At 37.2% G+C, this 21,364-nt stretch overlaps 1 protein-coding gene across 1 annotated transcript in view; it reads left to right on the forward strand.

Moving 5' to 3' along the window:
• Nucleotides 1-21,364, forward strand: part of PIEZO2 (piezo type mechanosensitive ion channel component 2) — a 298,797-nt gene that overhangs the window by 40,040 nt on the left and 237,393 nt on the right. Inside the window, exon 2 of the mRNA XM_017819591.1 lies at nt 11,927-12,022. Within this exon, the coding sequence (XP_017675080.1) occupies nt 11,927-12,022 (96 nt within the window). The remainder of the gene's footprint in view (nt 1-11,926; nt 12,023-21,364) is intronic.

A 21,364-nucleotide genomic window follows, 5' to 3' on the forward strand; every position in this document is an offset into this window, starting at 1 on the left:
AGAATATCATAACATCATTTGGTATCTTCAGGACGGTGGCTTGACTCCAAAGAAATACGTAGTCAGACTTTATATTGAGCCTGGATATAAACAGATTAGAATTACTAACTGCGTGGGAAGTTTTCTTCAAGTTAAACTTCTTAACTTCCCACATTCAAATATTCTTGGACAAGGACACAATGGTTTGTTTTATAAACATGAAAGAGGTATTAAATCATCTTGAAGTTCCAGTCTTGCTCTTAAAATCTGGCTGAGAGCTTATCAAAAGTCTGAGGGAGTTTCTCCAAATAGTATTCTAGGGGAAGAAAACATTTCTACAGATGCTGTATAATAGAAAATTGATATGTGGAAGAAGGCCTCCCACAAGTACGAGAAATTTGGCGACCTGAAAGGAGTACCACAGATTGCAGCCCCTTGAGTGTAGAGAAGTGTCTTAAATGATGTGTGCAGAAACATGCAAAGTTAACATATGTGCCTTGTGCTTTCTGGGAAATGTTTCTACTCAGAATAAATGCACAGTAAAGATGTTTTTTTTCTTAAATGACTGTATGGAGTCTACCTTGCTGTGTGAAAACTGGACAAGGCCATGGGTCTGTTTGATAGGATTACTGTTAGGTATTTTTCATTCAGTGTTAGGGAAGTGTTGCATTTGGATAGTAAAATGCATCTGTTCCAGAAGGACTCTGTCTTGTAGAGATTATGGTTGTGTGCTTTTGAAATTTTATTGGGAGTCAGATGGGTTTAAGTATTACTTCTCCAGAATAGGCAATCTTAATGACCAAATCAGGTTTACAGTTGTAAACATGTCTCCTAATATCTCCCTGGGTTCCTTCTTCCTAGTTAGAAGATATAGTTTGTAAGACAATTCATGGCATTCCTAAGTAGATTCCTGTAGTAGACTGAAAATTCTTTTCAATAAAAGGATGTTGCCTAGTGTATTTTAAGGAGAGAAGGAAATACACAATTCTTCAAACAAAAAAGGATTTATTATCTTGTAAGAGAAACAGCAGTTTGGAATAGGGACATTGCAAGAATGAGGGGCTTGTATCTGCTTTATGCACTTGATATCCTGGAGATACCTATTTTTAAAAATTCTGTTTCCTTTGGTAAACACTGTGGCTTTGGTAAAGCACTGTGTGAAATGCTCCTTCATTACCCGGATTTATAGCTTGCCGTTGCAACCCTCCGGGTCCTTTTTTTCTGTGAAGGACCAAGAAAGGAAGTTTATCCTTTCCTCTACTGGAATAAATAATGGCAGAGTTTCAAACTCTGCATTCATATTTGTAATGTCACTAATGACACTCATTTTTCAGTGTTAACACCTCTCTGATGTTTTATCATGCTTATATTCCTCAGAGGTGTTTGTCTGCGTTAGTTTTTTTAACACATCCTTCATTTGACTCAGGGTTTTTTAGGACTGATGTCAGTGTAAGCAACAGCTGGCAAAAAAAAAAAAAGGGTTTGGTTCTTTCTCCATCTTACATCCATTGACTTAGGGTTATTTATGTGTCTTAAAAGATGATGAGTGTGGATAGTGGTGGGGAAATGGTAATGTATGCCGAAATTTGCACTTTTAATTGCTGGAAACATCTGACTGAATAGCTGTTCCTGGCATCTGATACCTTCTTAGCAGCTGTAAATGGAAGTCTCAGTCCCTTTCTGCTCCTGGAGAGCTCTCTGTCATACAACTGTCTCCACATCTGTCCCTGGTTAATGTTGTGTTTTAGCAGTAGCACTGTGTGACATTTGATTGTCATCTGTGTTCTGAGTTTGCTGTTATTTTTAGTTTGAGTCTTGCCAGGATTATGCAACTGTAGCAGCACAACTGTCTCCGGATGTCCGGGGAAAAGGGAACATGCTTTTCTTATCCCATGAAAATGAGTGAGGAGCAGAGTGATTTCTTTAGCTCCCATTTACTTTCCTAGAGATAGAAGCTTGGAGACAGAAAAGCTGCTGTTGGAGGAAGGGTAAGAATGCGGGCAGTCTCCCTTCCACAGGCAGCCACCTCAGTGGCTCTTTTTCCTCTTCCCAGACCAATTACGGAATGTATATGTATACATAATGAATAATGTTATGACTTCAGTGAAATGAAGTCATGAAGTTGAGTGCTTGCTATTTCAGCTCCTGTCATGATGTTCTGGTCATAAAGCCCGAGGACAACATAGATCCCAGAGGTGTGTTATGTGAAAAAAGGGAGGATGTTTGGCAGCTACTTCTTTTTGTTTGTTTGTTTGGTGTTTTATAATGGAAGTTAAGACCACTGTTTTTGGAGTAAAGCTTATTTTGGCATGTGTTAATTGTATGAGGTGGGTGTGGGGAGAACAAAGAGTGTACCTGCAACAAGCTTTAATGACTGTGAGATTCATAGAAGAGACTGGAATTGAAAGGTGTAGGTTTTATTATATTTTTATTATTATTATAGGTAAGTATTGAAAGATCATAAATCAAACCACTTAACCAAAGAACCCTCAACCCTATCTCAAATTGATTGGTAAGAGAATACCAACACAATGTAGATATGCCAAAATCTTATGGCAATCTAAGTAAGAGACGGTAGCAAGTTGTAATTTAGTTTGTCTGCACTGAAACTGAAATGGGTTATAATGTTAAGTTGATCTTTCTAACAGGAAAAATTAGTGATGACGGTGTCCTTCATGTTTTTAAATTTGGAAATATTCATCTACTTACTCATGTCAATAAAGCGTGTTGACATGGATTTCCTCGCAAGAGTAGATACTCCTTTAAAATACATTATTCTGAGTAAGATGATGACTGTGGTAGGCTTACATTTTGAGGTCTTTTGTTAATTTTCTTTCTGTCAAATACAGCTGGGAAGCATAGTTCCTTTTCCTAAGATCTGAAAGGAAGAGGTGAACAAGGTGTTTTGTTTTCTCTCTCTGCATTCAATTCCCAGACAATATTTTCCACAAAGTTAAAATCTGTTCTAGATGGTTTCTCATGGAGAGAAAGCTTCCTGAAGCTGCTGCTCAGAGAAAGAGAGGAAAGGAGAGAAAAATCAAAGCAAAAAAACACCACAACCCCAAACCCTTTGAAAAGTGTTTACTTGCCAGCAGTCATGTCTCCTGATGAATATTGACCGGTGAAAAAAAATGTGATTGTAGAAGTGCTGACATGAACCAAAAGCATAGTATTTGTCCGTTTATCAAAGCCCTGATGTTTTGTTTGGGTTTTCTTGTTCCAAAAGAGAAAAGTTTCCTATCTGGGTGTAACATGCAAAGCAGCACCATGTTGAAATGTTGGCTCAGGGTGGGGAGTATATGTTGCCACAATGTTGTCAGCAGAGCTGTGTGATGTGGAAGTATTGGCAGTATGTAACTTGTCCTGAGCAGCCACAGTTCTATGTGGTTCTGTGCTATACACCGTAGGCTATAACCATTAATTTTCTCTAAAAGGAGGATAAGATTACATGCATTTCACTTAACTATCTTGCACAGCAGTGTGTAATTCCAATCTCATCTGTCACAAGCGTTAAGTGGAATTACTTGGAAGTAATTCTGAAAACTGTGCCAAAAGTTTAACCTCTTCTTCTGAATTCAGTAAGTAAAAATATAGTTCACATCTGTGAGCTAAAGTTCCCTGGGCGCTATGCCTGTCAGATACTTGTCATTATTAGAAGGTATAGTTCTTGAAGAGGAACATTTGGGTCACTTTATTTAGTTTTATTCTTTAAAATAGGCTGTTTTACAGCATGACTATTTTTACAATGTGTGGCAATTGTTTCACTGTTACTGTAAAGAATATTGGAGGAAAATTTTCTGAAACAAATTTTGTATTTCTGAAACAGAAATTTGAAATTGAAGATGCATTAGAAGATGTAAAAATCAGCAATTCATAGAAGTAATACAGCTTGCCTGTCTTTTTCAGAAACTGGTAACACACACTTCTTATCACAATAAACTTAATTTTTAATCTACTTGGTTTTTTATTTCTATTGCATTTGGTTAGTCATGGCCATGTCAGGTAAAAGCAGGAAATCCTCAGAAACTTAGAATGATTTGCACTTGTGTCTCTAAATTGAAAAGGAAATGTGAGATTTGCTCCCTCTTTGTACCTTAACAGTTGTTGGCTTGTAACATTGTAGTGTAGAGGAGAGCAACTGCTCCATCATCTTTCTGGGAGATTCTGCTCCATGAGTATTTAATACTGGGTCATTTTATCGTGCTGACAGTGAATGAGCTTAACTTTTTACTATGTTAGTTCAGAAAACAATGTTCAAGTCCAACAGAGCAAGAGTGTACAGCTTTCTGGGTCTTTGTTTCAATATGAGGTTAGGTGGGCTTTCTCCTCAAGCATACTCCTGCCTCTGGGAGCAGAGGCACCAGGAATTGTGAGGAAGTGCTGGAGAACAGTTTGCTGCTATTTGACTATATTGGTACTATGCACACGTGTGAGTTTTGGTTAAGGAATGCTGCATGCATGAACCATTAGAAAAAGGAGAAAAATTCTGTTTCCATTTCTTGTTATGTTTGCTGGTTGATACTACGTGAAAGTATTACTAGAAATTAAAAATGAAAAAAACGTAAAAACTTTACGCAGGCATGAATAGGAGTAAAATATACTTTGCTCACCAGTCTTGACCTCTCCTCTCTGTATCACATTGTTGGAAAAACTTACCTGTCTGGCTTATGGGAAGTGGTTGGTTTTTTGTTGGTAGCAAAGGCTGTCTTCTGTAGCCTGTTTTAGTCATCTGAATTGGGTGCTACTTTCCTCCTGCTCCCCCCCTGCCAGAATTCTGAGGATATAACTGGTATAAAATATCCCATATTAACTATGGGATAACTATGAAAAATTATAGCATCACAGACAGGAATCTGGTACTGAGTTCTCCCAGCTTTGAGTTGGACACTTGGCCTCCTGGAGACTGGGTAGTTTCAAAGATCATTCAGCTACTTATTCCCTTTCTCTTTCGTGTTTTGGTCTCTTGCTCTCAGAGATTTATTTCAAACTATGTGGGTACAAGAATGAGTGAACAGCATCAGCTCTGTCTTTCAGCCAACAACCCTTGCCTGCTCAGGGTTAGGCATTTTTTCAGCACCACTTTTTCCAATTAATATTTTCACTGTTTTTTTTTTTTCTGGAAAAACAAGCATGAAAGTTAACCCAAATTTTAGTCTAAAGGTACCAATCTTGAAGAATATAATTGCATACCTTCTTAATAATCTTGCCACTGTAAAATTGTTAAAACAGGATGCAAACACTATGCAATATCCTGCTGAAAGTAGAAGACACATTACTTCAGTGTAGTTGGCTGAATTAATTCCTTTTCGTGCTAAAGCACACATGAGTCTGGACAGGATAACACTAAGAAGGATGTATAATATTCTCAAGCCTACAGCAGAAATATGTGGAGAAAAATGTTTTTACATACTTCTTGAACAGAAAGGGGCATAACAAGCAATACGTTATTCTGTTAACATTAATGACAGTGCCTTTATAGTGAAATAAATTCAGAAATAGTGAGTGCATGGTTAATTCTGTCTTCACCTTCCTTTTTATTTTCTGTTGCCATGGCTTTTGACACAATTGTAGCTTATAAATGAGGAGTCAATAGCCCTTTGGTACTATGCCTGCACTCTTGAAGGCTGTTCTTTTTGAACAGGTAGTTTCCACTTCTGAATTAATTACCTCTTAAAATTTTTGTAGAATAAAACTAAACACATCTTTTATGAGGCTATTTTTTTGCTCTCATTTCCATGTTCAAGCTTATTGCAAATTTCTCTATTGCCACTCATGTTGCCCTCCAGTATTTCTTATTTAACAGATAAAATACAAATTTTATACAAATAATCCTCTTTAAGTAGAGGAAAGGAAAGAACTGCTGGTATAAATATGAAATAATATGTAGCAGCTGTTAGGATTCTGATGTTGGAAAAACCCAGTATCTACATGTAGACACTTGGTGATGAGTCTAAGAAGCAGTATTAAATTTCTTCAAATGCCTTCTTCTCTGGCTATCATACAATAATGAAAAATAAAATCTAGAAGGACAAGGTTATATAATGCCAAGGTTACATAATGCCATGTGATATAGGATTTTCTGTTTTTTTAAGATTCCTTTTTAATTTTGTATAGTGCATACTGTACATATCTGTCTTAAGGATAAATTGCATTTTTCAGCTTTCAGTTGGAACTCAATCTGGCCACTGGTGTGAAAAATAATAGAAAGTATTTTTAAAAACTCACTAACAACAAAAAGAGGGCCAAGGAAAATCTCCATCCTTTATTGGATGCAGAGGGAAACATTATAACCAAAAGTGAGGAAAAGCCTGAGGTCAGTCCTAAACCACTATTGTACTTTTTTCTGTGAATGCTTCCTTTGCCTCAGTCTTCAACTGTAAGACCAGTTATTGTCAGGGCAGTCAGATCCCTGAGCTGGCAGACAGGGACGGGGAGCAGAACAGACACCCTGCTATCCAGGAGGAGGTAGATAGTGACCTCCTGAGACACTCACAAATCTGTGGATGTGGATGGGATCCACATGAGGGTACTGAGGGAGGTGGTGGAAGAGCTCGCCAAGCAACTCCCTTTATTATCAGTCCTGGCTAACCAGGGAGGTCCCAGTTGACTGGACGCTGGCCAATGTGACGCCCATCCACAAGAAGGGGCAGAAGGAGGATCCAGGGAACTACGGGCTTGTCAGTCTGACCTTGGTGCCAGGAAAGGTTATGGAACAGATCATCTTGAGTGTCATTATGCAGCACATACAGGACAACCAGAACAGGCCCAACCAACACCGATTTAGGAAGGGCAGGTCCTGCTTGAGTAACTTGATCTCCTTCTATGACCATGGGACCCACCTAGTGGATGAGGAAAAGGCTGTGGATGCTGTCTACCTGGACTTCAGTAAAGACTTTGTCTTAGATGACATTCTGAGCCTGCCTTTAAAGGTTTGCACAATAACTTTAATGCTTTATGCATTAAACCAGAAATATTTAACATAATCACTTATGAATGAGGAATTTAGTGTTACATGTTATAAAGTGGTCTTTTCTTAATGTCTAAGGGAAGGTGCTCCAAAGTACTTCAGGTTATACCAAGAAGAAGCTAGGTTTGCCACTAATTCTGTACATGAATAGCTCTGCTTTTTATGTCTTTTCCCAGTTGTGTATTACGGTTATGATTGAACTGTGAACAGTAGCAGAAAAAAATAACATTTCTGGAGTTTTTTTAGTAGAGACTGTTAGAAGACTGGGTGACAAATGTGACTTAAAAAGAAATCTGAAGAGCAGAAAATGTGTACGGACTTTGTGTGTATGATATGTTTACCAATTTAAGTGTTTTTGTTCAGTGTTTACTTTAGACAAAACCATACTTTTTGAAAGTACGAACCTGAAGGGTTTTCTGGATGCTTTGTATGAAAAAAAATACATAAGGAAAGGTTTGAATGGAGATGTAACCTCTGTTAATAGTCCCATTTATGTAGTGGTGGAGAAAAAAAAAAAACTGTTGAGTACATAGCTCTAGAAATAGAAAGCAGTAAATTTTGAGGTAAATAAAGTTCAAAAATAATTCCTCTGAAATTAATTTTGCTAATCGATTAGACAATTTTGAGAAGAGGTAACAAGCCTAAAATGCTAAAATTACATTAATTTTGATAGCACAAACCGACCAATGTAACCAAAATGCCCAGAAATTTCTCTACCACTTGGTTTGCCAAGAAACTCATCTTTTAGGTGCTTTTTCTATTGATGGAATTCCATTGACCTCAAATGGTACTTTCCACTGTGATGGACATCTTTATACAGCTTCTTTTGCAAAAGGAGACCTCTGTGAATGCCAGAGGGAGTGCAGAGGATGAGTGCATTAGTTTTTTTTGATCATCCTTTGTTGTTATATCAAGTGACAAACTGAAGCTGATTTTATGCTCTGCAATTTGTTCTAGGTAGTTTTGAGTGTCAGAACTTAGGAATACATATGTTTGACAAATAACGATGTAATGCAGTGTAAATATGTAAATGCAGTGCGGCTGCTGTTTTCTAATTTTTTATCTTGCTAAAAATATATTCAGTCATGGCTCTTTGCTCTTGTACATTAACTTTATAAGCCACTGATATCTCCAGCAAGATGTACTAGACAAATGGAGATAAACACAAAACGAAAATATTGGAATGGTTGCAGTAGGGAATAGTACAAATTTTGCAGCTAAGTTTGGAATGTTTTAATGTATTAATTCTGAGAAACATATTGCTGGTGCTTTTGCAACTGCTTACAATAAATACAGGTTTTCCAGGCAATGTCTAGCCAAGGTTGCTATTTTGCTGGAGGATGCTTTTAAATAGAGATTCTAAATATTTGACATAGATTTGTTAGGGAGACATTCAGTGATATCCGACTAATAAAGAAGGGTATCTAAAGCACACAGCTGCTGTTTTCTTTGTGCTGAGAAGCTAAGTGCTAGGTGCTCTACAAGAAGTGTAGCAAGCTCAGTTCTGAAGAAAGAAGAAAATGTGTATAATATTGCACTGAAATCAGGTAAGCTGTTTAACATGATTAAAATCTGATCGACACAATCCCTGGAATAACTGGATAATAGGATATTATTCTGCTACCAGAATGACTGAAAACATTGATCCTTTCCATTGAAATGGAAAAGCCTTCAGACTGTAGATCAGCCTTAAACCACTACTGTACCTTTTCTTATGAATGCCAAAATTTTTTTCCCACTCCAAATTAAACTTTGGAAAAAAAAAAAAGTTTGATTTATGGATTTGTCCTGATCTCAGGAGTGTCCTCTTTCCTCTTTAATGACATTCTTTTCAAGAAGGCCACTAATGGTCATTGTACATCCTGTGCTCCTCTGCAGAGCACCCTGAGAGTAGGTTCATAATAGCAGGGCTGACTCTCTCTTCTCAAGTACATTCACTTTAAAGCTCTGATAATTGCTTACAGAATTCCCAGTGGGATAGGTCCTATTTACTTTACCTTGGAGGTTTTTTATAGTTACAAGTGTAGATGTAAGTCTTCAGTTTAAGTCTTCTTAAAGGCTGTGGCTATTAAGAAAATTTAGTAAGTGACAGGAGCAATTCTTACAGGCTCTGTAAGAATAAGAAGCTGCTCTTAAGATTTTGGATTTCACTCTGAAAAACCCTCTGTTAAGCTTCGATGGATTCTGTAGTCCTTGATAGATTTTTCTTTTTAAGGCTCATGGCAGAATCATATCAACTTAGAAGTGCAGCATAGATGCTCCTTATCCTTTCTTCTTGCCAGGAATCCATAAATTTCACATATTTCTTGACCAAGCTGTAGATGTGAAGTGTATATCCAGAGTTTCTCTGTCAAGGCTATTGAGGTAACCTGGGAAAATTGTAGCTATTGCATGGATTTGTTAATTGAGAGACTTTGCAGTTTTAAATTTAGAATTAAAGTGGACAGATGTGATGAGGATGAGGACTGATTAATGCTTAATTTGTTAACTCATTCTCAATATAGTCTCCATGAAATTTCAAGAAGTGGTGACTGAAAAAACTTCTTCTCTTTTGGAATACATGTTTCTGGTAGGACTAAGGCTGTATCCGTCCTCCAAAACCAAGTTGTTTTGATATAGCTGAGAAGACTTAATTGATATGAGTAACATTCCATGAGTAAATAAATGTAAAGGCTAATTCATCTACTGCCTCCTTAGCAGTTGGCTTATCTCTTAGGAACAATTGAATGTGGTGAGTCTTATATTTCAACATCTGCTGCACAGTGGAATTGCAGATTATTTTGTCTTTTTTTTTTTTAATCTGCATGGAAGTCCATTTACTCTTCTTTCAGTACAGAATATGCATGACATTCTTTGAAGAGGTGAGCCTGGGGTGTAGCAATATTGTACTTGTTGTAATGGCCTGCTGACGTGGCTAGTTTCAGAAAAATACACTCACACTAAATTTTAAAAATAGAAAAGGAAATAGTAGGGAAAATTAACAGAATAATTTAATTCTTTAGAAAAATTCGCATAGCACCAGTTGCAAGTTGCTGTTCCTTTTTGATTGGTAGTTCACAATCTTTTCAGTAATAGAACTATGTAAGAGCAAATAATTGGATGACCGTAAAATTCAGAGACCTCTGTAATTATTTAAAGACATTATTTTAAGGATAACAGGCAATCTATAATTTGTAATCTGAACCTACTTTATATTTCTTAATTACTACTGATAATCTTTATTTGTAATATAATGAACCAGATTGTGGCTTCTTAAAGGCAACTATTAAATATTGATTTATGCATCCCTATATATTTTTGTGGAGAATGACTGAATGAGTTTATGTATGAGGAAAGTAAAATGTGTAAGTAACAGCTAACTTGTCCTTCATTCTGGACAAAGTCTTTCTAACTTGAATGCATCTTTTTCTAAACTTAAAATATGTATTACTGTTAAAATACTTCAGAAGTTTGTATAATTTAAAGAAAATTACATAGAGTAGAGAGGGTGATTGTCCTCTGTGCTGCTGCGGCCTCACCTCGAGTCCTGTGTGCAATTTTAGGCATCACAGTATAAGAAAGATATAAAGCTATTAGAAAGCATCCAAAGGAGGGCTACAAAGATAGTGAAGAGTCTAGAGGGGAAGCCATATGAGAAGCAGCTGATGTCACTTGGTTTGTTCAGCCTGGAGAAGAGGAGACTGAGGGGAGACTTCACAGCAGTCTACAGCTTCCTAGTGATGGGAAGCAGGGGGCAGGCACTGATCTCTTTTCTGTGGTGACCAGTGACAGGACACAAGGAAATGGCATGAAGCTGTGTCAGGGGAGGTTTAGAATAGATATTAGGAAAAAGTTCTTCACCCAGAGTGTGGTCAGGCACTGGAACAGGCTCCCCAGGAAAGTGGTCACAGCACCAAGCCTGACAGAGTTCAAGAAGCATTTGGACAATGCTCTCAGGCACATGATGTGATTCTTGGAGCTGTCCTGTGTAGGGTTGAGAGTTGGACTTTTGATGATCCTTCGGGTCCTTGCTAACTCAGGATATCCTATGATTCCATTCAGAAGGACCCCAACAGTTTGGAGAGATGGGCAGAGAAGAACTCTCCAAAGTTCAACAAAGTCAAATGCAGCATCCTTCAATTGGGGAAGAATTGACCCCATGTACCAGTACAGACTGGGGGCTGATCTGCTGCAAAGCAGCTCTGTGGAGAAGGACCTGGGGATCCTGGTATATAACAAACTGTCCATGAGCCAGCAGTGTGCCCTTGTGGCCAAGAAGTCCAATGCTGCATTAGGAAGTGCATTGCCAGCAGGTCGAGGGAGGTGATCCTGCCCCTTTACTCAGCCCTGGTGTGGCTGTATCTGGAGTGATGTGTCTAGTTCTGGGCTCCTCAGTATAAGAGAGACATGAATCTCCTGGAGCAGGTCCAGTGAAGGGCAACAAAGATTGATTATCAAAGGACTGGGGCATCTCTCAGAGAGGTTTGGGTCTGTTGAGCCTCAAGGAGAGATGTCTGAGGGGACCTCATCTGTGTATCTAAGTATCTGAAGGGAAGGCTCTTCTTGGTGATGCCAAGCAATAAGACAAAATGCAATGGTCAGAAAATGATGCATAGAAAGTTCCACCTGAATACGAGGAAGAACTTCTTTATTCTGCAGGTGACCACACACTGGGATGGAGCCCAGAGAGGTTGTGGAGTCTCCCTCACTGAAGATACTCAAGTGTCTGGACACACTCCTGCGCAGTGTGCTCTGGGATGACCCTGCTTGATCAGGGAGGTTGGACCAAATGATCCACTGTGGTCCCTTCCAACATTACCCATTCTGTGATTCTATGATTTATTGAAGGCATAAATTTAAATACTTGTGTAAAAATTGTTAAAATAAGTGGCAAAAAGTTGGCAAGGTAAATAGTAAACTCAAATGGGAAATGCTTTGTGCTATTGAATTTGATTATGTCAGACTGATTAAGCAATATGTTCTTTTTCTTTTCTCTTGCAGCCTGTGCTTTCCGTTACAATGGGCTCTCCTTTGTCTACCTCATCTACCTCCTGCTCATTCCTCTGTTTTCAGAACCCACAAAAACAACGATGCAAGGTAAGATGTTCATTGCTTCATTCTTCAGAATCTATCATGGACACAGTGCATGCAAAAGACTTGGTGTAGTACAAGGTGAAGTCCTAAACATTTTCCCTTCATTACGTGATCTAACTTGTAATAAATACTGTAAATTTCCTTACAGTGTAGTTTTACAATATGCTGGTTTTGGTGCTGAAGGACTTCCAACCACGATACATTCTCACCCCAAAGTGTATCAGGACTGTCTGATAGTGCTAATAGGAGTTCCTTTTTATGGCATTATTTCACCTAGAATATTGACATGGTCTGCATGAAAAATGAGCTTTCAGAACCCTCCTGAAGCCATCCCTCCTTTTTATAATGCCTCGTTTTTAAAAGCCCTCTTAAGGTGCTCAAAGGCTGCAATGAGGTCTTCCTGGAGCCTTCTCTTCTCAAGGAAGAGAACAGCCCTAACTTTCTCAGCCTGTCTTCATAGGACAGGTGTTCTGATCACCTTCATGGCCCTCCTCTGGACCCTGTCTAACAGGTCCATGTCTTTCCTGTGCTAAGGACCAGGTAAGAGCTGGATGCAACACTCCATGTGGGGTATCGCCATAGTGGAGTAGAGGGGCAGAATCGCCTCCCTTGACCTGCTCGCCAGAATGCATTTGATGCAGCCCAGGATGCAATTGGTTTTGTAGGCTGCAAGCACACACTGTTGCTTCATGTCCAGCTTTTCATCCGTAAGAACCTCCAGGTACTTCTTGGCAGGGCTGCTCCCAAGGAGTTCCTCTTCCAGTGTGTGTTCATGTGTGGGATTGCCCTAACCCAGGTGCAGCATCTTGCACTTGTACCTCACGATGTTCTCTTAGGCCCACTTCTCAAACTTGTCCAGGTCCCACTGGATGGCACTTCTTCCTCCTGTTGTGTCAACTGCACCGCTCAGCTTGGTGTCATCTGCAAACTTGCTGAGAGTGAACTCGATCTCACTGTCTGTGTTACTGTATGAAGATATTGAAGAGCACTGGTCCCAAAGCAGAACCTTGAGGGACACTACTCGCCACCTGGACATAGAGCCATTGATCGCAACTCTCTGGCTGCATCCATCCAGCCAATTCCCTATCCACTGAATAGTCCATTCATCAAATCCATGTCTCTCTAATTTGGAGATAGGATGTCATGTCAGACCATACAAAAGTCTAGATAGATGACATCTATTGGTCTGTTGTCAACTGCTGCCATCACCCATCATAGAAGGCCACCTTGACACCTAAGGTAATGGAAAAGAAGTGCAGAAAATTGTACAAGGGTACTATTATTAAATAGGATAAAGATTATAAATCAATCAAAGTTTTTCAGAAATTGCTTGTAGTGAGATAGATCTTAATTATTCCTTAATAATATTTATTGGGAGTCTTCATGAATTGCAGTTGAAGTATCTTGACAGAGCTATAAAACAAGGCAAGGAATCAGATGAGAATTAGGATGCTTTTGAGATCTGGGCTGTTAGCTGTAAGATTCAAATCTCTCACCCCTTGGTGAAGAAACCGTCTTCACAAAGTATTACAGTACGGAAGTGGTAAAGGCTGGATTAGCATTTGTATTTTATGCCTTATTTCCTACACTCTGCTTCCCCAACCATTTTTCATGCAGTTTCTACGAGTCACTCTAAACTAATTCACTGTCTTTTGGCAAGGATCCATACCAATTGAGTGGGCTTAGTTTACGTTGATTGTGTAAGTATCTAGTGGAGCCAGGAAAAACGGACCTGAAAAATAAATAAAGTAAGCATAAAAGGTGGGAAATCCCACTCTAAGTAAGGCTGTCTGTCATTTTTATAGGGGTAAGTTACAAAGACAGTGTAAGAATGGAACATCAGTCCAGCTGTGAGGTTAAGTTTCTCTTAAAAGTGCTGAACATAGTAGTTGAGAGAGAAGCACTCACTGGGAATTTGCTTGCAGCTTCTCAGATACTATGCAATTACCCTGTTGGTTTTGTGTGTTCTACTTTTGCTGCCCTTTCTGTGCATGCCAGGAGAAGTGATTGACAGGATAAACAGAACTATTTTCTAGATGCCAAGAGTGACAATGGCGAGACATCCTATTTATCTTCTTTTAGAGTCTAAAAAAGTCTATTTGATTTAAGTCTAATTCCTGTGTGATTTCAGAGTCATCTAGTTTGCATCACTGATGGCAGCAATGTTTCATCAGAGGAAAATGTTTTCTTAGGACTTTGGGTAGTTTCCCCATGTTATGTGTCATATTGCATTACACTTCTTCTGAATATCATGTTATGATGTGTCTGTGAGAATTAATTTCTTACATAAATTCAGTATTTCTGAGTGTAAAAATTTTGCCACTGTCACCTGTTTTAATTGTGTGTGTGTGTAGGTGTATCTTTCTAGAAAGTGTTGAGGGATTTCTTTTTTTTTAATGTCCAGAGGATGGAGAAGAAAGGGGAAATCTTTAACTATTTTAGCTAAAACCAGCCAAACCACCAGTAAAACAGAGTCAAAAGTTTAGTGAAACAAAGTTTATTTAAAAAAAACCCAAACAACAAAACCCAATATGTTTATATATTTTACTTGTATTTCCCCCCCTTTAATTTCTGTCACTCAAATAGTATTTTTGAATCTTCTATTCTCTTTCTGTTTTATTCAAGTTGTTGGGGTTTTTTTCCCTGAAATCTTACTTCTTTCAATTAAGTCTTTTTATTCTTTTGAGTTTTCTGGTCTCCTTCCACTAAGCTTTCCTTTCCTCGTTATCTCCTGACTCACTCAACTCCTCAGTCACAATCTCTGACCAACATTCCTCTCTCTTGAACTTTCATCTGTTTTTTCAGTTTACCACCTTGCACTTTCCAGTTACTGAACTTATGAAACTTCTCTCCAGCAGGCTATAGAATTAGAAAGTAATCTGGAATGGATGATGTCAGTCTAGATTAATTTAAATTTGGTCAGAAACTTAAAAAGGTTAGAAACATCAGGGAAAATTATTATACTCATTGTAATAGTTCAGATGGTGTTTAAAGCTTAATGAGTAATATTTTTTGCCCTTTTCCCCCCTTAAATATTTAATCTTCTTAAAAAGTGTAATTACTAAGATAAAGTACTATTAATCCTTAAACATGGGATATAAAGCACTGTCTGTGTCTTTGCCTATGTGCCATATGTTTGTTTTAAGACAGTTTTAACTGACAGGTAAAAAATCAACGTCTTTTGAAGTCTAGGAAACATCTTCAGTTAGAACTGAAATGCTGAATTATTTAAAATGTAGCTGAATATGTTGTTTGCAGAAATGCTGCTAAACTGTCCATGAAGCTGGCTGAACAAGGAAAAATATATTGCAGAGCTTTTATGTGCAGACAAAAATGTACTTGACCAACTCTTTTGTTCAGCTCTATTATTTATAATCCTCGAAATCAGAGTTTACAAATCTGATTAAACAGCAAAATATGCTACTCTGCATGAAAGAACTGTGAAAAAAGCATGAATTGCAAATAACATTTCTGGTCTACAGGAGTAATTTAAAACTTGACTGGGCCAATTTTCCAAGGGTTGCTAATGGGAACTGCTTTTGAGGCATATACCTCTTTGCATGTGTTGTGAAGCCATGTGATCTTAGCATTTTTCTATATGAATTATCTCTAAAATCAGTAACCTAGTTCTCCAGATATGACAAATATGCAGTGAACTGCGCAATAGGTTAGTTTCTGACTTCTTTGATTGTGAGACTGTTATATTAGTGATGGTTTCTGCTTTGTGTCTAACTTTTACTGTAATTACGTCCCCATCCTTAATAAAGGCTTGCACATGATGTTTTTATAGAAATACTAAAACATAGATTTGTCCTGTCAATGGTTCATTTAAAAGTACTGAATAACTGGTTTTTGTGCCTTTTTTCTTTTTCTCTAGCAGATGTGAACTTACATTTAGTTAGTTTTGACTTTACTGTGTTTAATTTTATAATTTCTGACTAATAAGACTGTAGCCAGTAACAATGCAAGTAAAAAAAAAAATGAGGGGGGAATCAGTTAATTTCACATATGGACTAGATTTTTCTGAGTCTGCTTATGTTAAAGGCAAAAAGAATGGGATTGCTTCTGAGTTAAGATATACCATGACAAAATTTGTACCTCTGTTGAAAAAAATGAACTTGGCACAGCACTCAGATCAGTAAAAATGATGTTTTAAAAATGTGTAGATTGATAAAATGAGGATCAATAATCCAAATAATTGTTAATTGAGCATTATTTTGAGTTTCGTTGAAACCATGGTAAATAGAAGAGTGGAATTTGTTTTTCAGGTATTAAAGGGCTTGTGATTTGCAATAATCTACATAGAATTGCAAGATGCAGAGGGTTACACTAACAACTTTGGATCACCAAATATAGCTGAAGAGTTTTCAGGGGAGTATTGATCTAAGTGAATTTGGTAAAAAAATTATACAAATATTATTTTGGCTTTCCTATGCAAACAATATTCCTGTGTACATTCATCCGTTCTATAATGCATTTCTTTTACTAGCAATCTTTTTACACTCAGCTGCACTCACTTCCATGAGTTTCACACTAAATTTAAGCATCTGCCTTTGGATATCTAATTCAGATGTTCAAGATAAAAAATTGGGTAAACTTATATATTTACTGAATAGAAGTAGGATTCTCATGATAGTGCTCAGAGTTGACCATTTAAGCCTCCACTGAGTCCAAAAATATTACATTAGAAACATAATTTTAGACCTCATCTACACTGTGAGGTATTAAGACTTCTGAACAAAAAAGGAGCTTAAGTGAGTATTTTTATGTGATACTCATGAAAGAGAAAAAAGATGGTTAACCTCTTAATTGTAAAATCTTGCACTGAAATATTTATGGTTGAGAGGTTACAGTAAAAAAAAAAAAAAGTATTTTCTATATTACTGAATCTTCTGCTCTGACAAAGATTCAGTTTTAGCTTTTCAAAATTTCCTGAGTGTTGCTTCAGAATGAACTGCTACCCAAGATTTATATGTAGAAATCACTTGAAAATAACTTAAAAAACCCAAACCAAGCGAACCAAATCACTGATTTTGAGAGTTTAACAGAATTCCTCTCCCTCATTAGTCCTGTTTAAAACCATCTTAGGGGTGGCAAGTGTCTTACTTAAGTTGTATAAAAAAAATTGAAACATTTAAAAAATATAACATCCTAATGTGTACACTAACAGATACATTGGAGTAGTCCTTCATGCCTGCTATTATGCAATATTACGTCTTTCTCTGTTTCAAAGCTGTGAAAAAGATTCTTAACATTTTTGATCTTTTCCATTTCAGCTAGCTGTAATAATTTTCACCACCCAACAATGTTATTACTAGGATTTGATGAAAAACACAAATCATGTAGCTAATTTGGGGCTTTTAAACACCCTGTTTTTCTTAAATTATATGCATAAATAGTGAGTTGGTAGGTTGGAAATACAGATTTTGATTTTGGAAAGACTTGTTTTCATGGTTTCTTATGAAATGAATTAAAAACTCCTCCAAGTAAGGGAAAGTGATCTCTCAAGAAACATTGCACTGAGAGTGTTGGGTACACGAATATTGTACCTGTCTTAAGCTGTTGTGTATGATAAAAAAACACCTGTGCCTTTTTTACTGCTTGTAATGCTGTTCCCAGGTGGGATATTCCACTCTGAGAATGTAGAGTCCAGTTTCTGGGCTGTTTTACTTTTTGGCTTCCAGGGAATCATTTGTAAGCAGGGATTCACGGTAGGTGGTTGATTAGATGAGGTGCCACTCATTTTCATTATTCTGTATTATGAGTGTTGGCAATGTTTTTGGACCTGGGTATGGCAGAAACTCAGCAGTATGTTTATTGAAGACTTGCAAACAAAGCCAACAGAGCTGTGGCAAGAATGCAGAAGTCAGGAGGAGAAAATTATTTTAACTTGCAATTAAGTAATTGATAGAGGCTTTTTTTTTGGTACAGTTATCAACTATATTGCTCTTTAGAAAGATTCAAATATAAAGAAGGGTAGTGTTTCTCGGTACAGAGGACAAAAATTCTTCGGAGGGTTTTGAAATCAGGTCTTTGCAATTAGACTGGAGTGGGTTTTTTGGTGTGGATTTTTTTTTGGATGGTAGTGGAAATCCTAAATTATATGAGGGGGAAAAAAGCCTTTTTAAGGAGGGTTGGTGCTATTACAAACCGTTTTAATTGTAGAACTGAGCAAATTTATACCTGCAATAGATTTTGTATTACTGAATTTATTTTAAAGCAATATTTCTCCTCATGTATTGAATAACTTTTGTTTTGGGGGAAAAAATCAGTTTTGGTTTGATCTGGAAGTGATTTCTTTAGTTATTTTAATGTTTTAAGTTGATCCCAAGCCTATCCCCCTGCCCTGGTGACAGTTAGCTTTAAACTAATTTGTCATAGTTTAATTAACATTGTTTAATTTAACTCTAGCAGTGACTAAAGAACTAGAGCCAAAACAAAGCTTCCTTTTTATCCCAAGGTACAGGTAAATGCAAATTTATTTCATGGAGAAGTAATTTAGAGACAAAGATAAGGAATTATTTTTCTTGGCAGTAACTTTGAAAACTTCCTTATTGCCCCCCCCCCATTCATTAAGCTATATGCAACACATAAATAGTAAAAATTTTACATTTTGTGGCTTGTGAGGATTACTTTTCTAGCTGTTCTTTGTATTCTTCTTTTTTAAAATAATTAAAAATTAGTCAATTTTCTTCCTTTCCAGGAAGTACATACAAAATAAAACTTTTAATATTGTTATATTTGGAAGGTGAAAGTGCAGAAATAGAAGTCTAATCTAGAAACAATATAGTAGATTAGAGGAGTTTGCTATGAGCTAGCAGTCCCCCTATTTAACATCAATAAAGTGTCAGAAGAAATTTCTGCCATGAGCTGGAGTGAGACAAGGGCAGGAAGTGTGCTTTAGACCCAGCTGTGAAGTAGAGCACTGACAAGAGTGCTTTCCTGAGTGTTCTCTGTTCTCACATTCTCAGATTTGGGATCTGACGTGGGCTTGCTGTGGTTGTGAGAGGATTTTAAACTCAGAATGAACCTTGTGGCATGTTTTTAAATTGAATTAAATAATGAAATTATGAAAATGCATTTTAGAAAATCATATAAAAATAGCAGCATCTTTGACTGTAGAATATGATTGAATATGTGTCATGTAGTCTTACAATCCTAATACTGATTAGATAGGACACAGATTTTGATGGAAAGAGGGTGTTGCTGGTAATGCCAGTGAGCCAAATTTTAAGAATCTATTCTCTTCTTCCTGAAGAATAAATTTCTGAGTTAAATTGCTTTTCTTTTTTTTTTTTTTAGAGTGTTTCATATGTAAATGATTGAGAAGTCTTAGGGTCCTTTTTGTTGTTCTTGGTTTTTTTTGTTTGTTTGTTGGCATAATTTTTTAATTTTATGTGCATTATTTGTTTGCATTTCAGAATCCACATTTGGAATACACCTCTGAGTGCAGAGGAGTCCTGATGTCAAGGGCTTGTAATGGAAATTGATTGTTGGTTGTAAATCTTATAGTTTTTCTTCTTTTTTGGAGATGTATTGGAAGCAGGCTCAGCTTTTAGACATTGACAAAGGAGATAGTTTCCTTGAGCACCCTTCTGCTCTCTGCTGTAGCTGTGACAGTGCTTTGGAGAGCCAGGCTGGCTGCTAGGAGCGCAATAGTGTGAGATCCAACACTCACCTCCCTTCTGCTGCTCTGCCTACACGGCACAGCAGTAAGCATGACCTTCCATCCAAGCCACGCCCTTTCTCCCACCCTGTTTTCCTTGCAGCAGGGATAGATGAGTCCTTGGTGTAGCAAAGTCTCGTTGTGACGATTCTCCGATGTCTCGATCGAGCTCTGTCGGAAGCTGTATGATGTAGATATAAAAGGGACTTGAATGTTTACAGTGCTGTGGCTTCTTAGCTCTGTAAATCAGTAAGCAGGCTGTAGAGAAATTGGAGGCATATTATTAAATCTACATCTAGAGTAGAGTAATTTAGAAGTCAAAATTACATTTCAGGAAGGAGGTAAGAGGTTGATAAGATCTGACCGGATTCAGATAATACTAGAGGAGAAAATCAACACGCAATTGTTATGTTCTACTACAAATCAGAGGATGAATGATCCTAATAAACATACAGCCAACTCTTTCCCTAAGGTAAACAACTTCTTTAACAATTACTGACTTGTGAAGAACCAGTGTTATTTTAAAATTGGGTTTGGAGGGACTAAGGACGTCAGAGAGAATTAGTCATCACTATTCTTGTGATCCAAAATTAACAAAAAAAAAATCTTTAATGTTTTCTTAACCTGAAGTGCAACATAAGCTTAGGGAAACTGGATAGTGACTGAAGAGCCTCAGGCATTTGGATGTGGTGACATTTCCTAGTTAAAAATGCAACAATCTTTCTGCAACTCCCATCTTAAGCACTGGTGGCTTTTAGGGGTGAACTCCAGACCTAACTTGCTAACTAACAACTCCCACAAATAAAATTAATAATAAACAGAGAGTTTGCAAGGAATGAGCAGAAGGGGAATTATCTTAAGAGGTCAAAAAGTGTTTAGATGAAATAGAATTTGCTAGAAGTCAAGCATAGTTAAACTCTGCAAAGGAAACTGAAACAAGGAATAAAAATGTGTTTATCCATATAAATATAAAGTAATAAAGAGCATGGCAGGTAATAGGGTTGAAGTAGGAATTAAATATCATCTGTGTATGCCCCAGATTTTAGAGACAGGACTGTGTGCTTCAGTTTTGAATCAGGACAATACTGTTAAACACAGAGACAAAGGCTAAAGTGCCTGCTGGGAAGGAGGTTGGAAGAAGAAAAACTATTGTATGTGAGGAAGAAGTAAGACTCAAATAGTTCAAATGCTAAAGTTTTAAAGACTGTCTCCCTCCTAAAAGTGAGTTTGATACCCTAGCTTGAAGAATGAAAATACTAGCTCAAACACGGAAAAAAAGGGGGAAATGCTCTTGCATATGTACTCCTGTGAACTTGTATTTTTCAAATTTTGGAATATATTTGTAAGAGAAGAGTAAATAAATATCATGAGGCAACTGGAAAAAGAAAGAATTAAATGAAAATATCTGTTCTAAAATGAGGTTATGCTAAACAACCTAGATAATACTTTGATAAGGTCAATTCAGACTGAGTCCTGATAAGGACTGTGTGGTGACTCAAACAAAGAAGGATGCTAATGCACACAAGTAAGAAAGAAGCAGCACGTTTGATTTATCTTAAAATAACTTTCCTACTTTGTCATTCTGAAAAGGGAAATAATTGTTTTGGATTTGGATTGGGGGATATTTGAGGAGGAGAAGGACTTTCTGTGTTAAATGAGGATACTGGCACAACATCTAG

Source organism: Lepidothrix coronata, unplaced genomic scaffold (assembly GCF_001604755.1).
Source record: "Lepidothrix coronata isolate B3197 unplaced genomic scaffold, Lepidothrix_coronata-1.0 Scaffold75, whole genome shotgun sequence".
Classification (NCBI taxonomy): domain Eukaryota; kingdom Metazoa; phylum Chordata; class Aves; order Passeriformes; family Pipridae; genus Lepidothrix; species Lepidothrix coronata.